This window comes from Protopterus annectens, chromosome 4.part0, assembly GCF_019279795.1.
Source record: "Protopterus annectens isolate FY-2018-M chromosome 4.part0, PAN1.0, whole genome shotgun sequence".
Taxonomy (NCBI): Eukaryota; Metazoa; Chordata; order Ceratodontiformes; family Protopteridae; genus Protopterus; species Protopterus annectens.
This window is the reverse complement of record NC_056733.1, coordinates 1,790,459,731-1,790,485,650: the sequence shown is the minus strand read 5'-3', so window position 1 is coordinate 1,790,485,650 and position 25,920 is coordinate 1,790,459,731. Positions and strand designations below refer to the sequence as shown.

General features: G+C 39.3%; 1 protein-coding gene across 1 annotated transcript in view; it reads left to right on the top strand.

Annotated features, from left to right (window-relative positions):
• Window positions 1–25,920, top strand: part of GALNT10 (polypeptide N-acetylgalactosaminyltransferase 10) — a 2,012,282-nt gene that overhangs the window by 1,798,373 nt on the left and 187,989 nt on the right. Inside the window, exon 10 of the mRNA XM_044069486.1 lies at window positions 10,356–10,469. Within this exon, the coding sequence (XP_043925421.1) occupies window positions 10,356–10,469 (114 nt within the window). The remainder of the gene's footprint in view (window positions 1–10,355; window positions 10,470–25,920) is intronic.

Below are 25,920 nucleotides of genomic sequence, written 5' to 3'. Positions count from 1 at the left end.
CCAACCTTACAGTTATAACACTGCAGATAAATCCTGTAATATCATAAGGAGTATGAGTTCCTATTTGACATATGACATATGTGGTACACTAGCGATGAAATATGCCAGTGGCAATACAAATGTAACGTTATATTCATTGTTACGGATACTTTCTGATTTAATCTACTTGTGGCATGGTTAACTGATGCATATAATGCTTAACATTTTTTTTTTATGTATGTATGCATATATGTGTGTATGTATGTATATATATATATATATATATATATATATATATATATATATATATATATATATATGTGTGTGTGTATGTATGTATGTATATGTATATATATGTATATATATATATATATATATATATATATATATATATATATATATATATATATATATATATATAGGTAGACCATTACAATAAATTTGATACCTATGAATGCCACTCACACTTTAAGGGAGATAGACAGCAAGCATATTATTTTTAAGATGCATAACCGTTATTGCTACACAAAAGATATATTAAAATAAAAGATTATCCTTTACAATTTAAACAAAACCAAATAGTTAAGTATTAAATCTATGTATAGTTGTGTTGCCTTAGTGTTTTAGAAAATATTAAAAATAGATAAAGACTGTATTTAAGTAATCTGTAAAGACAGATACATGTATACTTAAAAGATATACAAGATACTTTTCATTATAAAACTACCATATGGCGGGGCCGGGGGAGGATGCTGAAATGCAGACTTAGAGAGATCGCTTGAATGATTAGATCATTCAAAGATGAGATGTTTTTTCTCATGGAGGGGTTTGGTGGTGGTTTATCTTATATTGTTCTCAGTTATGATCTTGTAATTTGCTTTTATTGGGTGTCTATAATCTATTGTAATACTGTTGGAAGAAGAAAGAACAAGTCATTCTCTTCATGTACACACATCTACACATTGTTACGAGTATATGAATATGGATGCAAGCAAAGCTAATATAAATCCAATTGCAAAATGTATATCTCTTAATGTAAATGGTTTAAATAATAGCTGCAAAAGGGGAAGTCTTTATAGATATTTAAAGCTATGTGAAGCGCAACTAGTATTTTTACAGGAAACACACCTTACACAGGAAGACATAAATAAAATAAACAATAAAAATTATATAATACTAGTAAGTTCCACCTATAATCAGAAGCGAAGGGGAGTAGTAATTTTGTGGAAAAACACTACTTTAATGCCTAAAATCATAAATACATTCCATGACAACTCAGGAATGTTTTGTCTAGTGACAATATCTATCAATGAAATGATATATACATTAGTGAATATTTATTGGATACCAGGACTAGGTGTTAGAGTGGCCAAACAACACTTAGAAGACATTGTACAATATACCAAAGGCAATTTAATCATAGCTGGGGATTTCAATTGCATTATAAAAGAAACTGACACAAATACTAAAACCACATGTAAGAGATCACCTTTAACAAAGTTGTTATCTGAGTTTGTTGAAAGTTTTAATATAGTTGACATAAATGAGTATGCTATCCCAGATTCACTATTCTTTACACATTTTTCCCATAGACATAATACATACTCTAGAATAGATAGAGTGTACATAACAAAGGATTTAACCTCTAAATTAAATAAAGTCAAGACAATTCCATGTCCATTTTCGGACCATAACACCATAACGTTTGAGATAGACTTATGTTTCAAGAGAAGGATATCAGTAACAAGAATACCATCTTACATAACAAATCTCAAAGATTTTAAGGAATTTTATATTAAAGAGACACAAACATTCCTAGATATCAATCTTACAAAAGATGTATCTGAAATATATATATGGGATGCATTGAAAGCATACCTATATGGAAGAGCGTGGGATGGTATAAAAATAAACAAAACAGTGGAATAAGGAATTAATGGAATTACAGTCAAAAGTAGATAATTTAAAGCTTGATATTCAAAATGGAAACACCAACTTAATAAAAGAACTAGAAGATACTAATAAAAAATACTCAGACGCTACACCACAAAACAATGATCAACTTAGAAAAAATTAAACTATGTTACTATTCAATGAACCCTAAAAACCAACGAAGAATAGCAAATAGGACTAAAAAGATTATTAAAACAAATCAAATCAAGGAAATGCAGAATATAGAAACCAAAAAAAAGTATCTGATTTAGAAGGAATACTAGAAGCTTTTAGGCTATTTTTCATAAACTTAATAATCAAAATGAGAAAACAGAAACACATTCAGCATTGAAAGCTTTTCTCAAAAACAATGTTAAAGTTAGGTTATTAGAGGAGCAGGTACAACTAATAGATAAACAAATAACAATGACAGAACTTAAAGCTGAAGTAAATAAGCTAAAATTAAACAAAGCTCCAGGTATAGATAATATCACCCCAGAAATGTTTAAATTACTATCAAATTAGGCTTTGCTGTTGTTATTGAATGTCTTTACATCAGTTAAAAATGGTAAAGACATTCCTCCTTCTTGGAAGTACACATTAATATCACCAATTCTGAAACAAAATAAAGATCCCAGTGAATGTTCATCATACAGACCCATTTCACTTCTTAATATAGATTATAAAATTTTTATGGCAATACATGCTGCTCGAATAAAACAATTACTACCACTTTTGATAGAGGAGGATCAAACAGGTTTTATAAAAGATAGGAACACTTATGACAACATTAAAATAATTCTTTCCTTAATTGATTATATAAATGTCACAAAAAACAAAATGAATGTTATTAGCTTAGACATAAATAGCCCATTTGATTCAGTGAACTGGGATTATCTGTGGTTAGTTTTAGAAGAATATGGCTTCTCAAACAACTTCACTTTGTTAATAAAATCATTATATGAAAAATCATTGGCTAATATAAAACTGGGATCTTGTCTGTCTAAATCTATTAAAATAAGGGCACAAAACAAGGCTGCCCTCTTTCTCCGTTATTGTTTGCGCTAGTCATTGAATCCTTAGCAAATAATATACGTATGGATAAAAATATTGAAGGAATACAACTAGACAACAGCCTGGAGCTTAAAATTCAACTTTTTGCTGATGATATTTTAATTACCTTAAAAAATAATAATAGCAGTTTAAAAGCATTATGGGACTCAATTCAAAACTTTCAAAACTTTTCAAGTCTTAAATTTAATGTAAACAAAACAAATGTATTGCTTATAAATACTAATAAAAAGATCTAAATAAAAAATACCATAAATATATCTCTACCGATAATATAATTAAATACTTGGGAATTATAATAACTAACAACCTAGATACTACAATTGAAACAAATTATAAAGAGACCTTAAATAATATTAAAAATCTAATACAAAGATGGAATAAATTCTTCTTTTCAATGGAAGAAAGGCTTTATATAATTAAAATGATCATATTTCCAAAAATTCTTTATGTCATACAAGCTTGTTCTTTGCCACCAGCTAAATCGCACCTAAAACAATTAAATGATTTAATGGTAAGATTCCTATGGTATCCAAAAAAAACAAGGATAGCTATGAAGTATCATCTAGATGATTGGGATATAGGTGGCATAGGTTTACCAGACATAGAATTATATTTGCATTCATCCATTATTAAAACAATATCATTATGGCTAAATACAAAATATACATCAAAATGGAAGCTAGTTCATGAGAGAATCTGGTTAAAATCAGGATTTGTAGTAGCAAATAAGTATACAGATTTCATACCAAACAATTTTCTATGGCTGATGAAGGAATATATGATGATACATAAGAATAAAAATATAAGTTCCAAGTACATTACTTATACAATAAAAAATTTCCAAAATCTTATTAATAGCAATCCTGATATTAAAGCATGGTCATTTCTTTTATATCCAGTAGCCTACACACAAGGTAATATAATAACATTTAATATGGAAGTAGTCAACATGCTTAAAGAAAAGGGATTAATATATTGGCATCAATTGCTAAACTCTGGAAAACCTCTGACAATAGACCAGATTAAACAGAAATTAAATATGGAAGATAGTTCGTGGTTACATGTACAAGAATTAAGACAGTATATATTAAGCAAACAAGAAACAATGCAACCATCAATAAGACAAAATGTTCCTAACCTTATAGAACATATAATATTACTAACGAATCAACCCATTACTGGAAAGGGATACTTATCATCTATTTATAAAACAAACAAAAAATAAAAATGCATAATAATGACAAAATATGGAATTATTATAGATCAGTTAATGGACATGTACCAAATGACAGAGATAAAAAACTAATTCTTCTCTCTCCAAAGCAGACATCACTTTCATTACATTGGAGACTTTTTACATGGCAATTCATACACAGATCTTATGTAACCCCTCATAAAATGGAACTTATGTTTAAGAAAAATATTGGCTGCTGGAGATGTGATTTATCAATAAAAGCAGACTGGCAACATATGTTCTACGAATGCCATTTGATTAAACCATATTGGGATAAAATAAATTATTTTCTGCAAATGGTATTCAATGATAAATTCCAGATTTCCAAATCTATTATTTTATTTAATGTAACTATACCCGACTGTGTGCCAAGAACAAAATATGTAATCTTATGGACTCTCCTAGCTATTGCAAGGAAGAACATTACATCAAACTGGAAATCCAAAGTTTCTCCAACTTTTAAGCAATTCATGAATATGGTGTCAGCAGTATCGCAATTGGAAATGAACATTATTAAAGGAAGAACTGAAAGAACTACATCATTATACATAGCATGGCAAAAAGTAACTGAAATACTGGAGAATAATGACTGCAGCAGATTATAATCAGGAAACAATTGTATAGAAAGTCAATTATATGTCAACAATAGATACCCTTGTAAATACTTTATTTTGGTTTTAATGTTTGATATCTGTTTAGAGGTTTTAGCCTACCTTTTTAAATAATTTGTAAATACTTCATTGTCATAAATAACCTGCATTCGTGTTTTCTTGTTTTTGGAAATGAATAAAAATATTTTAAAAAAAAAAGCATTTTCAGACATTTCGACATTGTCACTACAATCAAAAACATCTGGAAACATTAAATTGTTTGCAAACATATGTTTTAAGACGGAGTTTTTTGCAAAATAGCTTTAAGTCTAAAATCACAGTAATGGCTTTAGCCCTCTGAGAGGGTATGAAGTTGATATCCTTGTTGAATAACTTAGTAGTGTCTGGGTCTAGAGGTTTTCCCATCAAGTTGAGAATAGTTGTATCCAAAGTGGCATTAAGGATCGGAGGGTCAGGATTGGCGTCTCTCTCTCTCTCTGCCTCAGGCCCTGCCTCTCCTGTTCGGATACATGTGCTCTTGGAAGTCTGAGGCAGGGGCTAAAAAAGACCTTCTTGGTTGTTTGAGCCACAGTTAGAAACTTCGGGGATATTCTGGTTTTGAACTGTGGTTTGTTTGGGGTCCGAGGGAGCAAGGGTTTTAAGAATTTCCTCTGTCGTCATGCATTGGTTACCACAATAGAATGGGAACACTTGGTTTGGTGGATTCCACGTGGGCCTCTCTCTCCTAATAGGGCTGCTGGAGGGTGCTGTGGTGGTGGTGTTTAGCAAATCTGATCCTGGGAAATTTTTCAGCCCTTGGGCTTGACGGGCAGGCAGAATCCTTGGGTTTACTTTTGGCTTGTTCAGATGCGTATCAGTAGGGTATGCAATATTATTATAGTATTGATTCTAGTCTCTAGCCAGTTTCTTTTTCTTTCTGGCAGTTAAGGTTGCATCATGCCTGGATATCTTGGCACTCACTGTTGAGTTGAGCAAAACATGGGTTCTGTAAGATGGACTCGCTTAGCATCTTTATCATTAAACATAACCGGTGGATTGAACAACTGCTATGTCACCTGAATCAGCTTCACAATTGTATTCATTCAGATTTCAATTTTGACTCTTATGTGACTAATTTTGATAATATTAGCAGATCTGTTGTCTCTTCTTGTCATAATATATATCGACATAAATTGGAGAAGCTTAAACAGGCTATGAATGAATATGCCAGAGGAGGGGGTGTATCCTAAGCCACTGGTTCACCATGGCGATGCCTCTAACTCCAGCAATGAGAACTACACAGTTGGGCAGCAAGAGGTTACATTATCCCATTCCTGTTCTGATCCTCCGGTCCATTTAGAAACATCTCAGATGACGTGATCTGAAAGAATACAGAATCAGAATTGTGGTTTCCAGCCACAACAGCAGATGAGCAGCGACCATTATTTGAAGGAGGGTGCATGCCCTAAGAAGAGGAATGGACGATAGTTGATTTTGATAGAGTACAAGGTGATAATCAGGTACTTTCAAACACAGTGAACATTGTGTCTAATACTGCTTGTGGCTTTAATGTTTATAATTTTTCCTCGAATCGACTTTCTGTTGAACATGCAGATATTTTATCTAAAGGTTTGACTTTTGTGCCAGTGCAACGAGGTAAAATTGCAGGCACACTTTGTGAGATTAAATTGTTTACTCGCCATCTTAATTTGGGTTTGTTATTTGATGACTCCAACCATCCAGGTGCCTTAACTCATTCGAGCAATTATAATCCACCCCTACATCCTGATCTACTGCTTTTTGAAAAAGTCTCTGAATATGGGATTATGGAATTGATAGGTAGACGTAATAGAGATAATTTTACTAACTTAATGTCACATGAAGTTCAGTTATTTAAAGAGCTGATTTATGACCGTAGTATCAGGATTATGGCACTAGATAAGGGTGGTGGCCTTGTGATTATGGATACCTGTGAATATGTGAATCATATTAATGTGCTGTTGATGGACAACATGTATCAGGAGGTCTCTCATAATGAGGTTAATATTACGTATTCCAAGATTGATTTACATCTATTGGAAATGCTGCGGGGTAAAATTAATGAAAAGGACTATGCATGTATGTGTAATGGCAAACCCGTTGTGGCTAGTATCTTTGGAATACCTAAGATACGTAAGAATCTTAGACTCCGCCATTTCGACCTATTGTTGATGGGTCAAGGTCTAATACATATTTTATTGCCAAGTGGATTGATTATAATGTTAAGAAGGGATTACATAGTATTTTGCTTGTTTGCAAAGATTTGTGGCAATTTTTGGAAAAGCTCAGAGATGTTCCTTTTGTAGAGATGGAATTTTTGTGACTATTGACATTCAGAATTTGTTTTCTGTTATTCCACACGAGACAGGATTATCTTGGTTTGAAAAACAATTGTTTGGTTTAGGTTTTCTCAGCAATGTACCTTTAACGGAGCTTGTGATTCATAATAATTTAATTTATTTTGAAGGTTTATTATACAGGCAGGTCACTGAATTTGCCTTGGGGGCGGCATGTGCCCCCATTTTTGCTATTTTTGTCTTGGCAGAATGAGAGGCTGAGTATATTTTTAACTGCCCTTTTTCCACATCTTGGTCTTTCTATAGCAGGTACCTGGATAACATTTTTATTTTGTGGGATGATACTTTGGGCAGACTACAAGCCTTTTTTAAGTATATACAAGGAACAGAGGATTTTTTATCATTTTCTTACAGATTTAATGATCAATCAGTATCTTATTTGGATGTTTCAGTCATAATCAACATAATCAACATGTGTTATATTTCTAATATAGATCGTAAACATACATTTTATAATTCCTATTTACATTTTTCAAGTTGGCATCCACAATTCCAAAAGAAAGCTATTGTAAAAGGGCAATTGGTAAGACTTGCCAGAATAATTTCAGTGCAAGAAATTTTTTATGTTGAATGTGATAAAGTCTTGGAAATGTTTTTAAGACGAGAGTATCCGGTGGACTTATTAAATAGGGTTAAGCATGAGGTCATCACCAAAAGGATGAATGGTACCTAGTGTCTTATCTTGAAGGTTTCAGATACTCAAGATGTTGAGATTTTGGGATCTGTAGAGGATGATCAGAATTCTAGTAAACAAAATTTCATCACATATTCTTTGAACAGTATGCCCATTGTGGGGTGTATTATTAAAAATTGGAGGTTGTTTCTTCATGATAATTTGGGTGATAGGTTAGGTGCAAATCCTTGTATTACATACAGAAAGAGTAAATCATTCAAGTGTTTTTTTGAACATAATGGTAATCATCTGAATTATAAGGATTCCATTATGCCCAGTGGTACAAGCAAATGTGGGTGTTGTCCACAGTGTCAGTGGATTAATAGTAGTAGTAGTTTTGCGATCAGGGAAAGGACATCTAGGATTGGTGGTCATTTTTCATGTTACACTAATAATGTTGTTTATCTTTCCCAGTGTGAGATATCTCCAGCTTTTTATGTAGGAAAAACTTCTAGGAAGTTCAGAAAACGTTTATGGACATTGTCTGGACATTAAAAACAAAAAGACTAGCAATGCCTTATATAGGCATTTAGAAATATTTCCTTCACACCGTTTCAACTCTTTAGTTTTAGAACAGGTAATACAGGATCCACAGGGAAGAATTATGGATGCCTATCTTAAAAAGGTAGAATTAAAATGGCAGTTAAAACTGGATGCGTTGAATAGTCCAGGGTTAAATAATATGTGTTCAATTGTTCCCCTTCTAAGGTTCAAACATTGTGAGGCTTTGTAAACACTGATATTTAGTGATATTTTTAAATATAAATAAATATTTTTAAATATTTTAAATAAATATTTTCAAAAGTTAATGTTTTAAGTATTTAGTTTTATGCTTGTATTGTATAACTTTTCTAGTTAGATTAATATTCTTGGTTGTTTTTTTTAGCACGTGACATATTTAGTTTTCTATTTAATTCAGATGTGTTGATTAAAGATTGTTCCGGTGGAAGTTCTTAGTGTAAGAACAAAAGCACTCAACCATTAAACTGATTTTTCAGCTTTCAGCGGTTGCATCTTTGCCCAATTATTGGTTCTTGTTTCTTTTTTGTTTTATTTTGTTTATGGTTATGTATAAATAAACTAAATGGTAAAAAGGTCACACAATCAAACCACTTGGCAGAAACTACAAGACAGACCCAGCAAAATTCAAGTCTTTATTGTATACCCGATTCAGTATTTTATTGAAGCTTGCATGGGTGCAGCGGTAGCATTGTTGCCTCACAGCAAGAGGTTCTTCCGTTTGATTCTTTTCTGGAGAGCCTTCTATGTGGAGTCTGCATGTCCTTCCTGTGGTCGAGTGGCATTCAAAAGACATGCGTTAATGGGCGTGCCTTCGTTGAAGGTTGGGCATTGAGCTGGCACCTCGGCACCGTAAAAAAAAATCTACTGCCAATCAGCGGACCGGAGTTCCGCTGTGGCGACCCCTAACTGGGAAAAGCTGAAAGAAGAACAACTTTGAAGTTTGCATGTTTACTTTAAGTTACTTACTTACTGTTAAACTGTATTTCATTTTCCTTAGTCAGCTATTTATTTATTTTCATTTTATAAATCCATTAGCTCAATTATCATGTTGTTGCAGACTTTGTAGGTGTTCAACTTTCTTTGCCACAAAGGTGGTTATGGTGCATTCTGTTTTTTCAGATTGTACAGACTCTGTAGATCCCTTTGAGGGACACAAATGCTCATTTCACACCCCCTTTCTTGCTCCATGTATTTTTGACTGTACATATTAAGCTGTAGTATTCATTCTTTAGTTGGCTCTGACAAAGAAAGTGCACCATTTTTGTTGACCTTCTATGTACTCGCTCTTCCTTCTGTTTGTCCAAGTAAAAATGTGGTCTCCAGAACTGTACACAGCACTCTAGATTGTGTCTGACTATAGGGGAGCACAGTAACTTTGTTTCCTATTGACTTTAATTATCAGCAAGGAATTCTGAATTACTAAAGTCATACTGTTACCACAGAAAACATACTTTCAATGTGAAGATTAACAAAGGCTTGTTGAGAACATGAACATGTAGTGAAGTGTTGGGGAAAGGGTGGCATGCAAACTGCGTAGGCCACTACAGATGAGTTTGGTGCCAAGAACGCACATGTGATAATTTGATAAATAATGGCAGTGGTCGAGCACTCAACAAGACTGCACTAAAGCACATTTTTCAGGTAGAATTGGTAATGTTGAGTATTTGTAGTAATAGTATTTGTCCATTGGTATTACTAGGCTAATGACCCCCAGGGGCCTTTTTAATCTTAGCCTTGCTTCCCTAATGTATCTGACAAGTTTTAATACCCTAGGATTATTTTAAGGGGTATATGTAAGCTTGAGAACGGGTGGACAACACATCCTTTTTTAAGATGACTGGCGCTGGGTCTTCACACACGGGTGTCTGTTGGGAAAATGCATTTGTTTCCTTCTGTCTGTTTATTGATGGCGTACAAGATTAACTTGTTAACTTCTGTTTTGATGTCACCTACAGATTCGAAGTGCAGCTGGCCTCTGTGTAGATACCAGGCATGGTGGTTCTGGTTCTCAGCTCCGGCTTGAGGCTTGTCAGAAAGGAAATGGTGATGGGAGCTGGAACAGTGGTCAGGTACGTTTTCTGCTTTATACATCTTGCTCATTTACTTGCTTTTCCTTTTGAATGTCTTAGATCAGTGCATAATTCTAAGTTTGTATAAAAAGTTTAATTTTCTGGACTAAATTTGATTGGTTAAAGCATGTAGTCTTTTTTTTTTTTTGGGGGGGGGGGGTACCAAAGGAACTTCAACTTCTATTGTGTTAGTCTCCTTCTGTTCACAGCAGTCATACATAAAGATTGTTTCTTCTATGACATTTAGTAATGCTGCTTGTTTCTGACACACTTTCTCAGTGGGTAGGTCATCCTTTCATGTTTATTTTGTTTTTGTATTAATTGGTTCATAGCTTCTTTTGCTATCCTTTTTCATTAAGAAATTCCAGGATCATCCATCTTGCGGCAGCTGTTTACCTGGTGTCTGTAAGTTTGGAAGCACTCCATGGAGCTCACAGTGTGGTTGTTTGTTGGCAAGAGGGCAAAAGAGTCAGTTTTCTCTGCTATAAATCAGGAAAGTTTATGCATAGTTGCCCACCAAGCAGTGGCTGTTAGCAGTGTTCTGTACAGTAGCAAATGCCTAGACAATAAAATTGTCCTATGAAACTAGGATTGAGTCCAAAACCTGGTAAACAGTGTGAAGTTGTGCAGAATTAAGCTTAGAGAAGCTGACTTGCACATGGAATAGCAGTACCATATCCTAGCACTGTATAACATGTTATCCTTAACCCCAGAAATTACCATAGGAGATTTCCTGTTAAAACCCAGTCCTTAATTCTAAACAGCCCACCATTTCAGAGGACCAGACAAGATGGATATACAATTTCCAAATGTCTGTGTGACCAGCTTGGTAGAACTGGGCTTCTAAAGCAATATAGCAACTGTCTTGTGTTCTCAGACAACCAGTTAATCATTAATGAAAATAACAGGTATGCGAAAGATCTAAATACACAACTTCCTTGGAGGCAAAAATGTTGCATACAAACAAGTTTACCAGGAATACATACACTAAATCAGTCTCACACACACACACACACACACACACACACACTATCCCTTATGCTGAGGCACTTAAAAGAAACCATCCCAAAGATCTCCAAAGCCACTAACAGCAAAACTGCGCATCAGCAGTCATTAAAAAACACACCAGAAGTAACACCAAACATCTCACATAAGTGTACACCCGTTGGTTCCCCAAGAGCAAAGCCAATAAGGCAAGCATGTACTCTTTGTCACTGGGGACTCCATTGTGCAGCACACAGATGTCCTACTCTCTAGGTTATACAAGGTGAAGATAATGGTTAGTTGCTTATCAGGAGCCAGGATCTGCAGTATTATGCACGCACTCAAGTCACTGCCATCCAGGTACCGATATGATTCTGTCTTCTTCCATATGGTTGTAAATGACTTGTGACATACTTCAGTGGACTGTATGAAAAGAGACATAATGGATCTGCCGGAATATGTTTCACAGATGGATATGAGCCTTGCACTGAGCAGCATTCTACCCTCATCAAGGATGATCCCACAGTATGAACATAAATAATTTGTTTTAATGACTGGCTTAGTTTCTGATGTCCCTCCAGGAGGCTCCAATATATGTCAGCATGGGAGCATATAGTTAACAGATCGTGTTGCTTTGCCAAGGATGGGCTGCACCTGTGCCTCCCTTAGGCGTTTGGGTATTGGCTAAAACTTTATCCACCACCTTAGAGCCCGTTTTAGGCAATGACAAAAAGACAAAACTACCAGTACAGTGAAAAAGTCTCTAAGCAACCTTGAAGTGTTACTGCTCAATGCTACGAGCCTAAACAAAAAACTCAGCACCCTTCAAGCCCTCTTCACTCTGTATAATGTAGACATCTTTGCAATGACCGAGACATGGTTTAAAGCCATAGAAATTACTCCAGCAGTGCAAGTCTGCATAACCTTCTACACATTTAGACCAACAGCATCACAGACTGGGGCCAAAGGTGGAGGTGTCTCAGTCTGTGTTAGCAACACACATACCTTCAGGTTGGTTAAACATGATGATACCATGGAGTTAATCCAGATGCAACTCACCATATATCAGGTACCTCATCATGTCATGGCTAGCTACAGGTCACTATCTATGCCCTTAGAGTGTCATGACTCTTCCTAAACCTACCAGAGTCTCTTACCATACAACCTGTTCATGGGTGACTTTAAGTACCCCTCTGTAAACTGGGAAATTGACACTGCCTCAAACTCACAGGCATAATGCTTCCTGGACTTTATTAAAACAAGCACCCTGGAACAGGTAGTGCATGTGCCAACCAGAGGATCAAAATACTGGATCTGGTACTCACCAAAATGGGAGAGCTTTGAACACACCCCCCTGTCATGTCCTCACTAGTAAGGTTGGATCACAAAGCTATATCATGTGAAGTAAAAGTCAACCCTGAAAACTCAGCTAAACCATTAACCGTTAGAAACTATTCTGAAGCAAAGTACATCCTGTTAAGTGACAATTTGTCAAAATTCAAGACTCCCCCTAACCCAAGACCACAGCTACCTATAGAGAATTATTCAAAAGGTCCCTATACAAACTTGTGAATGGCTGCATAGAGGCTTCCTTACCTACCAGAAGTAAACCCAAAACAAACACTAAAAACAAACCCCACTGGTGGAATCCTCACCTAAACAAATTATATAATAAAAGAAGAAAACTCCTGGCCCAAATCAGAAAGAGCAATACCCTTAAAAATTAATGCTTTCTTATATAACTAAACAAGAAACTAGGAGGTTTAATCTAGTCCAGCAAGGCCAACTACAAGTTCGGGATAACCTTCCAGACTAAGGACACTTCTAAGACATTCTTCTGCTATGTCCAGTTATCTTAAAGGTAGTATATTAGCTGTGGAAAGTATCCAACAAAAGTTTATCAAGAGCATTTTGAATGTTAGTCGGCTTCCATTCACTGTAAGGTTAGACCATATAGGTTTATACAGTTACAGCCATTTACATGGTAAACTATGTTTGGCTTATAGGGGTTTCCATAATGAAGAATTTAATTTACTTTTGGACGTTCAATTGTTAGTCTTAAAGTGACTGAAGGGGCAGAGATTATAGTTTTAAGATCACTAGGAGTAGAACATCATTAATTAAAATGAATATTTCTCAGTCAAAGGTTAGTTTATAGAACAGGCTGCCTTTATATGTTCATGAAAGTGAGTCTGTAACTGTTTAAAGAAACTCTTGATAATTGGATGTCTGCATTTTAATTTGCCATTTTGGTCATTATGTCAGTAAAGGTATAAATCCCTATGTCACAAGATGGGTTGCCAACTGGCTCACTGACAGAACCCACACTGTGAAAGTAGCAGACTCCAAATCCGACTTCAGACCAATGACAAGTGGAATACCACAAGGTTCAGTCCTGGGTCCTCTCCTGTTTGGTATCTACTTCTCTGAAGTACAGGCTAACACAGAAGCTCTTTGGCTAATGAAGTTCACAGATGACTGCAAACTAGGAGCCATAATCAAAACTCCTAACGATGTGGACATCCTGCAAAAGGGCCTCACTGAGACAGATGCCTGGTGTCAAAGTCATGGCCTCAAGCTCAATGCCAAAAAGTGCATTGCCATCCCTTTTGGTAAAAAGTCTGTACCCATGAACTACCACATAGGAGGTAGTAACACCGAAAGTGTGATGAGACCTTGGGACACAGGTGGACAGTAGTCTCTCCTTTGATAATCACATCGCCACAGTAGTCAGGAAATCCTTCTACGTGGCACACCTCATCACAAAAGGTTTCTCATCCAGGAAAAAAGAGGTCATTGTTTCCCTCTACTCGTCACTCATTAGACCCATTATAGAGTACAACGTCCCTTTTGGTATGTACCTCACAAGACATCTACAACAACTGGAAAGGCCGCAGAAATACCTCATAAAGAGGATTACAGGCCTCAAACAGATGTCCTATGCAGACAGTCTCAAAAATCTCGAGCTTTACTCTGTCACATGCTGCCTACTCAGAGGCGATCTCTGCCTAACATACAAAGCTATGTCAAACCCAGAGCTGTTGGACATGCTCCACTTAAAGAAATCCCAATCCCTCCGAGCTACATGCTCTAGGGACCTAAACCTTGTCACCACAATAAACAGAACATGCTAGGGATAGATTCCTGTCCCAGAGACTTCCCATACTCTGGAATAAACTACCAATCTATATTAAACAAAGCTCCTCATTAGCACTCTTCAAGAAAAATCTTGATGATTGGATGGGAAATAGGAAATTCACCCCAGGGGTCAGTTCTGTGGTTCTGCTTGATAGTGGCACAGGAAAAAACATTTCCTGGGTGGCGAAAGCCAGGGTACCTTTTTGGCTAGGCTTATATAGGCCCTAGGGCCAATAGCCTAGTACCTACCTATGAACCTATAATCTTGAATTGTGAAGTATGGACACTGCTTAGTCTTTTATACTGTTTTAAGTAGTGATGATACAGAATGCTGAGGAAGCAACAGAAACACAACTGTAAAAATCCATTTTCCTCCTAAGGATATCTGAAAAAAAATCCCTAGCCTTTAAAGAAGAAGTAAAAATCTAAAACCCTTAAATCAAAACCAGAAGTATCTGTGGTTGTTAGCAACTTAAAAGAAGCAGTAGTACTAGTTTAAAGGGACAGTCCCAGAGATTTTTTGTTTTGATTCTGTCTTTGTTTACATTTGTGGGGGGTGGGGGAGGAACACTTACAGGAAGTTTCAAGGGTCTTAGCCAGATTCCATCTCAAATTGCAGTTGTACTCACAACAACTTTCTTTGAGTTGTTAATTAGTTTCACCTGTGCTTTTTACCCTCAGAGGAAACTAGCCTTTCAGGAATGTAATGCCCTGGCTTACAGGAAAGGATATGAATAATGCAAAGCTAAAGCATCAGCTCATTTCATTTCATATTTTATTTTGCACTGATTTCTGAATGTTAGCTAAGTGCAATGATTTCATGGCATGACTACCACTTGCTCTGTAGAAAGCATATGAACGATGCATGATTCAGACAGTAGTAGAAACAATTCTCTTTTTTTCATGTGTTACTGTTTTTAATATCTAAATACTAGCCAACTGTAATGGGTTTTTGACATGCCTCTATAAAAAGCCCATATTCATTTTCTAGTCTAAAGTGCTGATTTCTAAATACTAATGAAGTGCCCTGAATTTTATGATCTGGCTGTTTCTAATGCTGTAAAAACATGAGTGATGCAAGTTTTAATATTAGGAGGCCTGCTCATCCATTCCTTTAATTTCAAATTTTTTTGTGCTGATTTCTCTCTACTAGGGAAGTGCATTTCTTAGTATGCATGTTGCATCTTTGTGTGTTACTGCATTGTACAAAATGCTCTTCAACACTTTTCTTTCTGTTTTTACCTTACAACTGTATGCACTTGTGTCTGGTGGTCTCACTGTGTTTATCTGTAAACAAATGACTAAAATGGTGCTGTTGTAGGCTTTTGGTCATTGTTCCTTCTGTTTGTAATCCCAATGACTGGCTGATTCCTAGTCTGACAACCATGCATCCTATATGATGTCCACCTACACACTCCAGACTCACTGGATAATAAAAGAGTGCACTGTTGTGGCAGGAGAGGTAGCTTACATCCTTCTAAGTTGGGAACCGCTGATTGAAGGCTCAGTGTCTATTATTCTAAAAGTGTATTAGTTCTGGTTTAAGCACTTGGGCTTCAGGCCAGTTATTTTTCATTAAGAAGGTTTGTGGTCTGCACTCTTGTGGGAGGAGAGGCTGGTCTCTGCCCTTCTGAGCTGGGAATTTCTGGTTAAAGGCTTATAGTGCCTGCTTATAGTGCCTGCATATTTGAACTGTTTCTTACTGAAATTGGTGCACCTTGTTTGCTGTAGCATAGACTAGATCCAGGCCTGCTGAATCTAGCTTTGTTTGTATAACTGTTTGTATAACTTGAGCACTAATCCAGGTCTTCTTAAAAGTATTCAATTGTATTTAATACTGCTTGGTAGTAACCTGATTAAAGAGTAGCTATCATCCTAAGCCTTTTAGTTTAAGCATTTGGGCTTCAGACCAGTTGTTTTACATTAAGAAGGTTTGTGGTCTGCACTGTTGTGGCAGGACAGGTAGCTTACATCCTTCTAAGTTGGGAACTGCTGATTGAAGGCTCAGTGTCTGTTATTCTGTCTGTGTCTGTTATTCTAAAAGTGCATTAGTTCTGGTTTAAGCTCTTGGACTTCAGACCAGTTAACTTGAGCACTAATCCAGGCCTTCTTTTTTTGGAGAAGGTTCCCCTGCACCCCAGTGGCAAGAGTGTGCAGATGTTCATCGTGTTACCCTGCTGCAGTCATCACACTTGGGTTATCCTGTCGTCAGGCAGTCCTGCAGTCGGACAGATTTCCAAAGTCTTGGTCCGGCGTCGGTTGCCGTCGCCTCATCCCTGACGTCAGTGCGCCAGGGGTACATATATTGCAAACGACGCCATTTTCTTCAGTCTTTCTTGCCGTGCGGTGCCCGAAACAGAAGCAGTTCGCAAGTGCCGGTCGGCCGACTCCTGAGATTGTTGAATTCGAATTTCAGACCGAAGTCTTCTATAAAGCTAAGTACCCCGTTGGGGAAACTTTTCTTGCCTCAGACCGATGTCAGAAAAAGTTAACAATTGTATTTCTTGTGGGAAGCAAATACCTCATAAGGATTTTCATTCTTATTGCATACCTTGCCTAGGCCCTGATCACGACGTCACTTCTTGTCGTTTTTGTGCTAGGTTTAATAAGCGTACTATTAAAAGACGATTTGATTTCGCACGACACTATTTTGGTAGAAAATTTAACTATAACATGCCGTCGGAGCTTCCGACTACCGGCGTGCTCAAAAAGCGCAGGGACAAGGACCGACAGCCCAGGCCTAAGCCTGATTCTGAGGCCTCGGTTGATCCGGTCTCCGGTTCTCCGGTTATCAGTGAGGCTCCGACGCAGCCCCTGACTACCGCAGTTCTGGAACCCGAGACTGCTACCGACATTTTGATGGAATGTACTAGGCCGACGCAGCCTTTTACTTGAGGCCCTTCTGACGATTTACCTTCTAAGGACGTCGGTGCTTCTGAAACGCCATCGGTTTCTGAAGGCGTTTTCAGACCGACGACTCTCACAGTCAAAACGTTTTCTAAGTCGAAGACTCCTCCTAAATCTAAAAAGTCTACACTTCAGTCTCCTGTTCAAGGCCCTATGCCTAAGAAACAGATGCTCAAAATGGCTGAAGATTTGATTACTCTTATCAGGGGTTCACAGCCTCCTCCCGACAAAAGGCCTAGACAAGAGGAAGATTCTGCTTCCTCTGAACAACTGTCTATTTCTTCGGATTCCTCTGAGGACCAAGACTATTCCTACTCTCCTTATGAGGATTCTGATGCTGAGGACTCTATTCCCTCAGCTTTCCCTCCTGAAGACTACTCTTTTGGAGAAACTTTACACACTATGAGGGAACATTTTCACTGGGAAGGTCAGGATTACTCTGATTCCAAGAAAAGGCTCAGAGAGTTTCTTTTACTCCCCCAACACAGACCTCTAGCCATCCCACCTGTTTTGGACATTGTGGATGATGTCTATTTAGAATCCAGTTTCAACCCAGACTCTCTACCTCCTGCTCCGGCTAAGCCTGACAGATACTACAGAGTACCTGATTCCCACAAATTTCTTTACAAAAGCCCAGTAGCTGACCCAGAGACTATCTCCCAGGGTCTCAAGGGGGCTAAGGCTTCCATGGCTAAAAACCCAGTACCTTCTGAGAGGGACTCAAGAGCACTAGACAGGTGGGGGAAAAAGGTTTACACCTCAGCCACATTAGCTATGAGAGCACTAAATTGTCAATTTCATATGCTTAAGTATCAGCAATTTCTAATCTCTCAGTTAAAACAAAAGATAACCACCCTCCCTCAACAATCTGAATTGAAAGAAGTACAGGATTTGTTGCACACCACCGAGCAGGTGGGCAAACATACCTTACAATGTGGGTTTGATTCTTTGGAGGCCTCCTGCAGAGCAGCTGTCACTGGATCAGTTATACGTAGGCATGCCTGGTTAAAGGAACATAGTCTGCCTGATCATGTTAAAGCAAAACTACTAGATGCTCACTTACAGCAGGATGTTCTTTTTGGAGTTAAAGCAGAAGAAGTTTTAAAGAAAATGGAAGATAAGGCGAAATCAATGCAGACAGTCAAAGATTTCCTACAAGTACAACCCCCTCGCTTCAGCAGAAACTGGCCAACAAAAAATTGGTCCTTTCCAGCCACTGACAGACCTCAGAGGGGTAAATACAGGCGCCCAAGGGGCAGAGGACAACCACAAGCCCAGTATAAACCTCGCCAATGGGGCACTCCAACCCAGAAGGGAGGAGAAGACAGGTCTCAACCCACCAGAAGGCAAACTCAATGACTTGCACCTCAGCTGGCCAACCAAAGCTCTTTTGTCAGCCCCCTTGGGGGGGAAAACTAGCACTTTTTGCAGACAACTGGCACATGGTCACAAAGGACAAATGGGTCCTAGACATAATTTTACGAGGATACAGATTCCACTTTCACACCTTGCCAATGAAAAGAGGAATGCCAAACCTGCCACAAAATCAAAGGGCAGAAGCTCAAAAACAAATTACAGCTCTCATGACCATGAGAGCCATTCAACTGGTACCGACTCAAGAGCAAGGCCAAGGATTTTACTCAAGGCTCTTTCTAGTACCCAGAAAGGACAATGCTTGGAGACCAATTCTGGACCTTTCAATTCTAAACACTTACTTACAAGTTCCCAAATTCAAGATGCTAACACTACAGCAGCTACTTCCCATGTTGGGCAAGGAAGCATGGCTGGTAACGTTGGACCTCAAGGAGGCATACCTGCATGTCCCTATTCAGACAAAGTTGCAGAAGATACCTCCGTTTCATTGCAGGTTCAACCCATTATCAATTCTCTGCACTGCCCTTTGGCTTATCTACTGCGCCCAGAGTTTTCACAAAATGCCTGGCACCAGTAATTGCATGCTGCAGACAAAGAGGAATTCAAATATATCCATACCTGGACGACTGCCTCATCCAAGCAGAAAGAAAAGACATTCTCTTACATCATCTGGCTTTTGTGAAGCATCTACTAAATTGTCTGGGGTACACAGTAAATGAAAAGAAGTCAAAACTAGTACCCTCACAAAAAATGACATTCCTGGGTGCCAGCTTGGACACAATGGTCCAGAAGGCTTATCTTACACCAGACAAGCAACTACAACTGACTCAATATTTCAAGACAATGGCAACAAAGACCCAATTAACTGCAAGAAAAATTCTGCAGGCTTTGGGCTTCATGGCATCTTGCATTCTGATAATACCATTTGCAAAACTGCATCTGAGGAAATTACAGTGGTACCTAAAAAGCGTATGGTCTCAACACAGCCACAGCTTGGACACAGTGATATCTCTCATTCCCTGCCTTCAACAGAAATTTCTATGGTGGTCACAGGCATGTCACCTCAACAAGGGTCAGCCTTTCACCTTGCCCCCAACCAGGCAATCTATCACAACAGATGCTTCAGACTATGCCTCGGGGGCACACATGGCAGGGCAATGCATTCAAGGCCTATGGACTGCAGAACAAAGAAAACTGCACATAAATCAAAAAGAGATGCTAGCTGTACAGAAAGCTCTGACAGCCTTCAAGGATCTACTACATCCAGGACAACTTGCAATAAAGACGGACAACACCACAGTAATGTGGTACATAAACAAACAAGGGGGCACACATTCCTACCCTCTTTGCAGGCAAGCAATAATCTTATGGAACACAGCTCTGGCCTACCAAGTCCAGTTACAAGCTCAATTCCTGCCAGGATAGAAAAACACATTGGCAGACGACCTAAGCAGAAACATCAAAGATCCCCACGAGTGGAAACTAGACCCACAAATATTTACAATGATAACTCAAAAATGGGGCCTTCCAAATATAGACCTGTTTGCCAGTCCTCAAAACTACCAACTGACAAAATTTTGTACAAGGACATTCCACCATCAAGCTTGGAAAATGGACGCGCTCTCCTTCATTTGGAAAAACCTGACAGCATATGCCTTTCCTCCATTACCTCTTCTCACAAAGGTTCTTTTGAAGGTCAAAAAGGAGAAACCTCGACTGATTCTCATAGCCCCAGACTGGCCACGCCAGCACTGATACCCGCTATTGAAGAATATGGCTCACAGCCCACCATGGATATTGCCTCAAATACCTCATTTGCTCACGCAGCAAAACAAACAGATTCTACACAGCCAGCTAAAAACCTTAAACCTGGCTGCATGGCAAATCTATTAGACATCCAACCAGCCCCTCTTTCACAAGCAGTTCTGGATGTTATTCTGGAAGCCAGGAGGCCAAGCACCAGGAAGGCTTACTCGGACAAATGGAAAAGGTTTTCTGCCTGGAACCAAGCTAAAGGCCAAGACACAACTCAGCCTCATACGCCTCACATTCTGCAGTATTTAGCTGAGATGTTGCACAAAGGACTTTCCTTCTACTCAATTAAAATCAATGCTTCAGCTATTTCAGCTCACTACGACACAAATCCACCTTTATTTTCACATCCTCTTCTAAGGCAGTTCCTTAGAGGGGCAAAAAACATTAGACCACCTAGAAGAGCTCCTACACCAACATGGAACCTCAACTTTGTACTGGAAAAACTAACGTTACCTCCCTTTGAACCAGCTTTCTCTGCAGACCTTCAGTTCCTATCTTGGAAGACTGCCCTGCTCCTGGCAATAACTTCTGCTAGGAGAGTCTCAGAATTACAGGCACTAATGGCAGTGGAACCTTTCCTCATCTTTCATCAAGACAGAGTTTCTCTACGAACTAATCCTTCCTTCATGCCTAAGGTGGTTTCCAGTGTAGCTTTAAATCAAACCATCCACCTACCCACTTTCTTCCCCAATCCACAGAACAAAGGTGAGAGACTCCTGCATTCCTTAGATATTCACAGGCAGCTTTGTTACTACTTGGATAAAACTAAGGCTTTCAGAAAAACTGACCAGCTCTTTGTATCCTATGCTACAGCTTCTCAAGGGAGGGCTATATCCAAACAGACCATTTCTAAATGGATAGGCCATTGCATATGGTTCTGTTATACCCATCATGGGAAACCAGTTCCTCCTACCATTAGATCCCCCTCTACCAGAGCAACAGCTACCTCTACAGCCTTTCTCAGTGGGGTTCCTACCAAGGAAATTTTAGAAGCTGCAACTTGGAGTTCTGTACACACCTTCACCAAACACTATCACTTACCTCTTTATTCTAAGTCCAGGGTGGGCTTCGCCACTGCAGTTCTGCAGGGTCTCATTGCCTCTACTAACCCTGTATGATACCTCCACCCTTCCTTAGCTTTGGGACTCAACCCAAGTTTGATGACTGCAGCAGGGTAACACAATGAACATAGTACAGTTTTGTACCTACCATAAATGTAGATGTTCGAGTGTTCACCCTGCTGCAGTCCAGGTTACCCTCCCTCCAACCCCTCTGATCTACTGGCTAAATCTCTGCTATGCCTTACTGATGTATTTGCTTATAGCTGAAGAGATTTTGTGTTTGTACAGTGTTCACACCTTTTGGTACTAATTTTGATCACCTTTTTGGGGGCACCTGACATCTGGGGCAAGAAAAACTGAAGAAAATGGCATTGGTTGCAATATATGTACCCCTGGTGCACTGACGTCAGGGATGAGGCGACGGCAACCGACGTCGGACCAAGACTTTGGAAATCCGGCCGACTGCGGGACCGCCTGACGACAGGATAACCCAAGTGTGATGACTGCAGCAGGGTGAACACTCAAACATCTACATTTATGGTAGGTACAAAACTGTACTTTAGTACTTGTTTGATTGAAGACTACAGGCACATTTTTCCTTGTTTCCCACCTTTCTAAGCTAGTATAGTCCAGTTTTCAGGCCAGTGCTGAATTCAGGGCTATATTACAATTTTCTGAGATGCCCACACCTTACTTGGATAGAGAGAGGTTTCTCTGTTCACCTGTGAGATAGGGAGCTTTGAGCAGCCATCTGTCCCTGGAGGAGTGTTTCCAGCCCAGAAGTTAGTAGTTTATAGGCCATTTTTGGCTAATTTCTTTCTCTTTCATTTCCCTGCTGTAAAAAAACTTGTTTGCATGGTTTTGCACGTCCGGGCAGCGCCGGTTACCTAGGGCTAAATTTATCCTGGTTCCACCAAGTCTCCTCTTCAGTTTTTCCCTTGAATGTAGTCTAACTCTCAACCTAAGTACTTAAAAAGCATCCTACAGTCCAGCACTTGCTCAGACCTAAATAGCAAGCACTAATATACCCCAACAGTTGATTGCCCAGTAGGGAAAGGCTCATTATTCATCCCTCACCAACCAAGCGACTAAGCAGCTCACCCTACTATTCAGGCATGACCAAAGGGCAATTTCAGGTATACTCTCCAGTCCATCTGGTGAACCTGGGTATCGTGAGGCAATGTTACAACTGCCTCATGTACACAGATAACCCTCTCCTCCTACCACAAAACATTAACATATGCGAGAGATGCAATTATATAGCTAAATTGGAGGCTAAGTTCTCTCCACCCAAGACTGGAACAGGCAGTCATGAGGAGAAGGTTAACACTTGCACCACATCTCCAGCCTCACATAGACATACTAAACCAGCACTGGCAAAAAAATACACATAAATACACAAAATCATACTCAGGGGCTCTAAATAAAAACCTGCAAAAGCATCACAAACCTCCAAAGCAGACACCCAAAAAACCTGCACCTCCTGTCACAAACCAGACAACACATAAAACACAAAACACAAAATCAGTGTGCCGCACAATCACAGCCTTTAAGGCGAAATAACATATCTAACACACTAGTAATAGGTGACTTTATAGTCAGGCACACTGACGTCCCACTCACTAGGATGGACAAAGAGAAGGTTACTGTTAGCTGCCTGTTGGGAGCCAGAATCCGCCACATAACACAAGCACTCAGGTCACTCCAGAACAAGTACAAATATGACTCTGTCATTGTTCATGTTGGAGTGAATGACCTGAGATGTACCTCCCTGGACTACATGAAAAGAGACATGGAAGAGCTCTCTGAGCATGTAGCCCAGGCAGGTATGACCCTGTAACCCTGACCCTAAGTAGCATCCTGCCCTCACCAAGAATGATACAGCAGTATAAAGAAAAAATTATCAATTTCAGCAATTGGCTAAGCTTCTGGTGTCATTCAAAGGGGATCCAGTGTCTGTCAGCCTGGGACGACATGTTTGACAAGCCTCGTTGCTTCGCAAGAGACGGCTTGCACCTGTCACCCCTAGGCTTTCAAATACTAGCCAAGGCTCTTGCTGCCCCCATAGTGCCTTTTTTAGGCAAGGCTCAAACATCAAACCCACCTCCGTAAACAGCACAAATAAAAAATGAGGGTTATGCTACTCAATGCCAGGAGTTTAAATCTCAAAATGCACGCGCTCGAAGAACTCCTCAGTATGGAGAACGTTGCCATCTGTGCAGTAACTGAAACCTGGTTCAAGACTCCACAGAGCACCCCAGCACTACCGGGCTACAACTCATACCACACATTTAGGTCACAGAGCATGGATCGAAACACAAAAGGAGGGGGTGTATCCATATTCATCAATTGGCACATCATGATACCTCCGTGATCATCCACGTGCAACTAACATCAGGCAAATCTGCAATGCAAATTGTGGCCTGCTACAGATCACCCATGACCCAGAACCACCACTCCGCCTTGCTTCAGACACTGGAAAACATGAAGGTCCTACCGAACACCCTGATATTGGGCAATTTCAGTTACCCTACCATTAACTGGGAGAACTACTCAAGTACAAACTCCCAGGTCCAGCGCTTTCTGGATTTTATCAACTCAAATGCCCTGGATCAGCTGGTAAACTCCCCTACCAGAGGTGAAAACATATTGGACCTGGTCATCACCAACATGGGCGACAGGTGTTCCACACCGGAGGTCAACACATCACTGGTTAGATCAGACCATAAACTAATCACTCTGGATGTCCACACCACACCACCACCTCCAACCAAGGAAACCACAGTGAAAAACTTTTCTATAGCAAACTTTACCTTACTAAAGACAGAGGTGGTAAGTTTCACAGCCCCCACACTAAAGGATAATAGTGTCCAAGATGCAGGAACCTTTACAAATGCACTCTATGAGCACCTACAAGGATGCATGGATCATGCCATCCCTAGCAAAACCAAGACTCACTCCCCTAAGAAAAGGAAACCAGTCTGCCATAAACAGGCTACACAATAGAAGGAGGAAACTAGTTCAGAAAAAAAGCAAATGCCAAGAAGGAAAGACATCCCTGTTCAGTATCAGTAAGAAACTAAGGTCCCTCATAAAAGCCTCCAAGGCTAACTTCGAAAGGAAAATAGCCAAGGATTCAAAAGATAACCACAAAGCCTTCTTTAGCTATGTCAAGAATCTAAGTGGCAACTCGCAGATACTAGTGCAAAATAGCACAAAATATATTGAACCCACTGATATTGCCAACATCCTGGCAGATAGATTCAGTGCAAACTTCACCCCCCTCTCACCCCCAAAAGGGCCCACAACAATACCGGAAATCACAGACCCACAGGTGAAAACAGCCCTTTCAAAAGCCAAAAGCACAGCGTCAGTGGAGCCAGATGGTGTCCCAGGCTGCATCTTGCACAAACTACAGAATGAACTAAATGGCGCACAGCAACGATTATTCCGCTCCACAAAGGAGGAGCCACAACTAACCCTGGTAACTATCTAGCTTGGTCTGCAAAGCTATGGAGCGCATCATCATGGAACTCATTAATAAAGACATTGGGAACCTCCAAACACTTGACCCAACCCAGTTCGGCTTTGTTAAGGGCAGATCATGCCTACTAAATCTGGTTGACTTCTTCGAGACAGTCACCAAGGCCATAGATGAGGGGAAGGTAGTTCACACAGCCTACTTTGACCTCACCAAGGCTTTTGACACCATTCCCCACTCTGGAATTATAGAAAAACTCACCAGCCTGAACATAAACCCCTACGTCATGAGATGGGTTGCCAACTGGCTTACAGACAGAACTCACATGGTAAGAATGGTGGGGTCCAGGTCCAACTCTAAACCAGTCACAAGTGGTGTCCCACAAGGCTCAGTCCTGGGACCCCTACTGTTCGGCATATACTTCTCAGAAGTAGAGGCAAACACAGGAGGACTATGGCTAACCAAGTTCGCCGATGACTGCAAACTGGGAGCCATAATTGACACTCCAGCTGACACGGACATTCTCCAAAAGGGCCTTACTGAGACGGACACCTGGTGTCAAAGTCATGGTCTCAAGCTAAATGCCAAAAAATGCATAGTCATCCCGTTTGGGAAATACAAAACACCCATGAATTTACCACATAGGTGGCAGCCCCCTTAATACAGAAGAGGTAATAAGAGATCTGGGGAC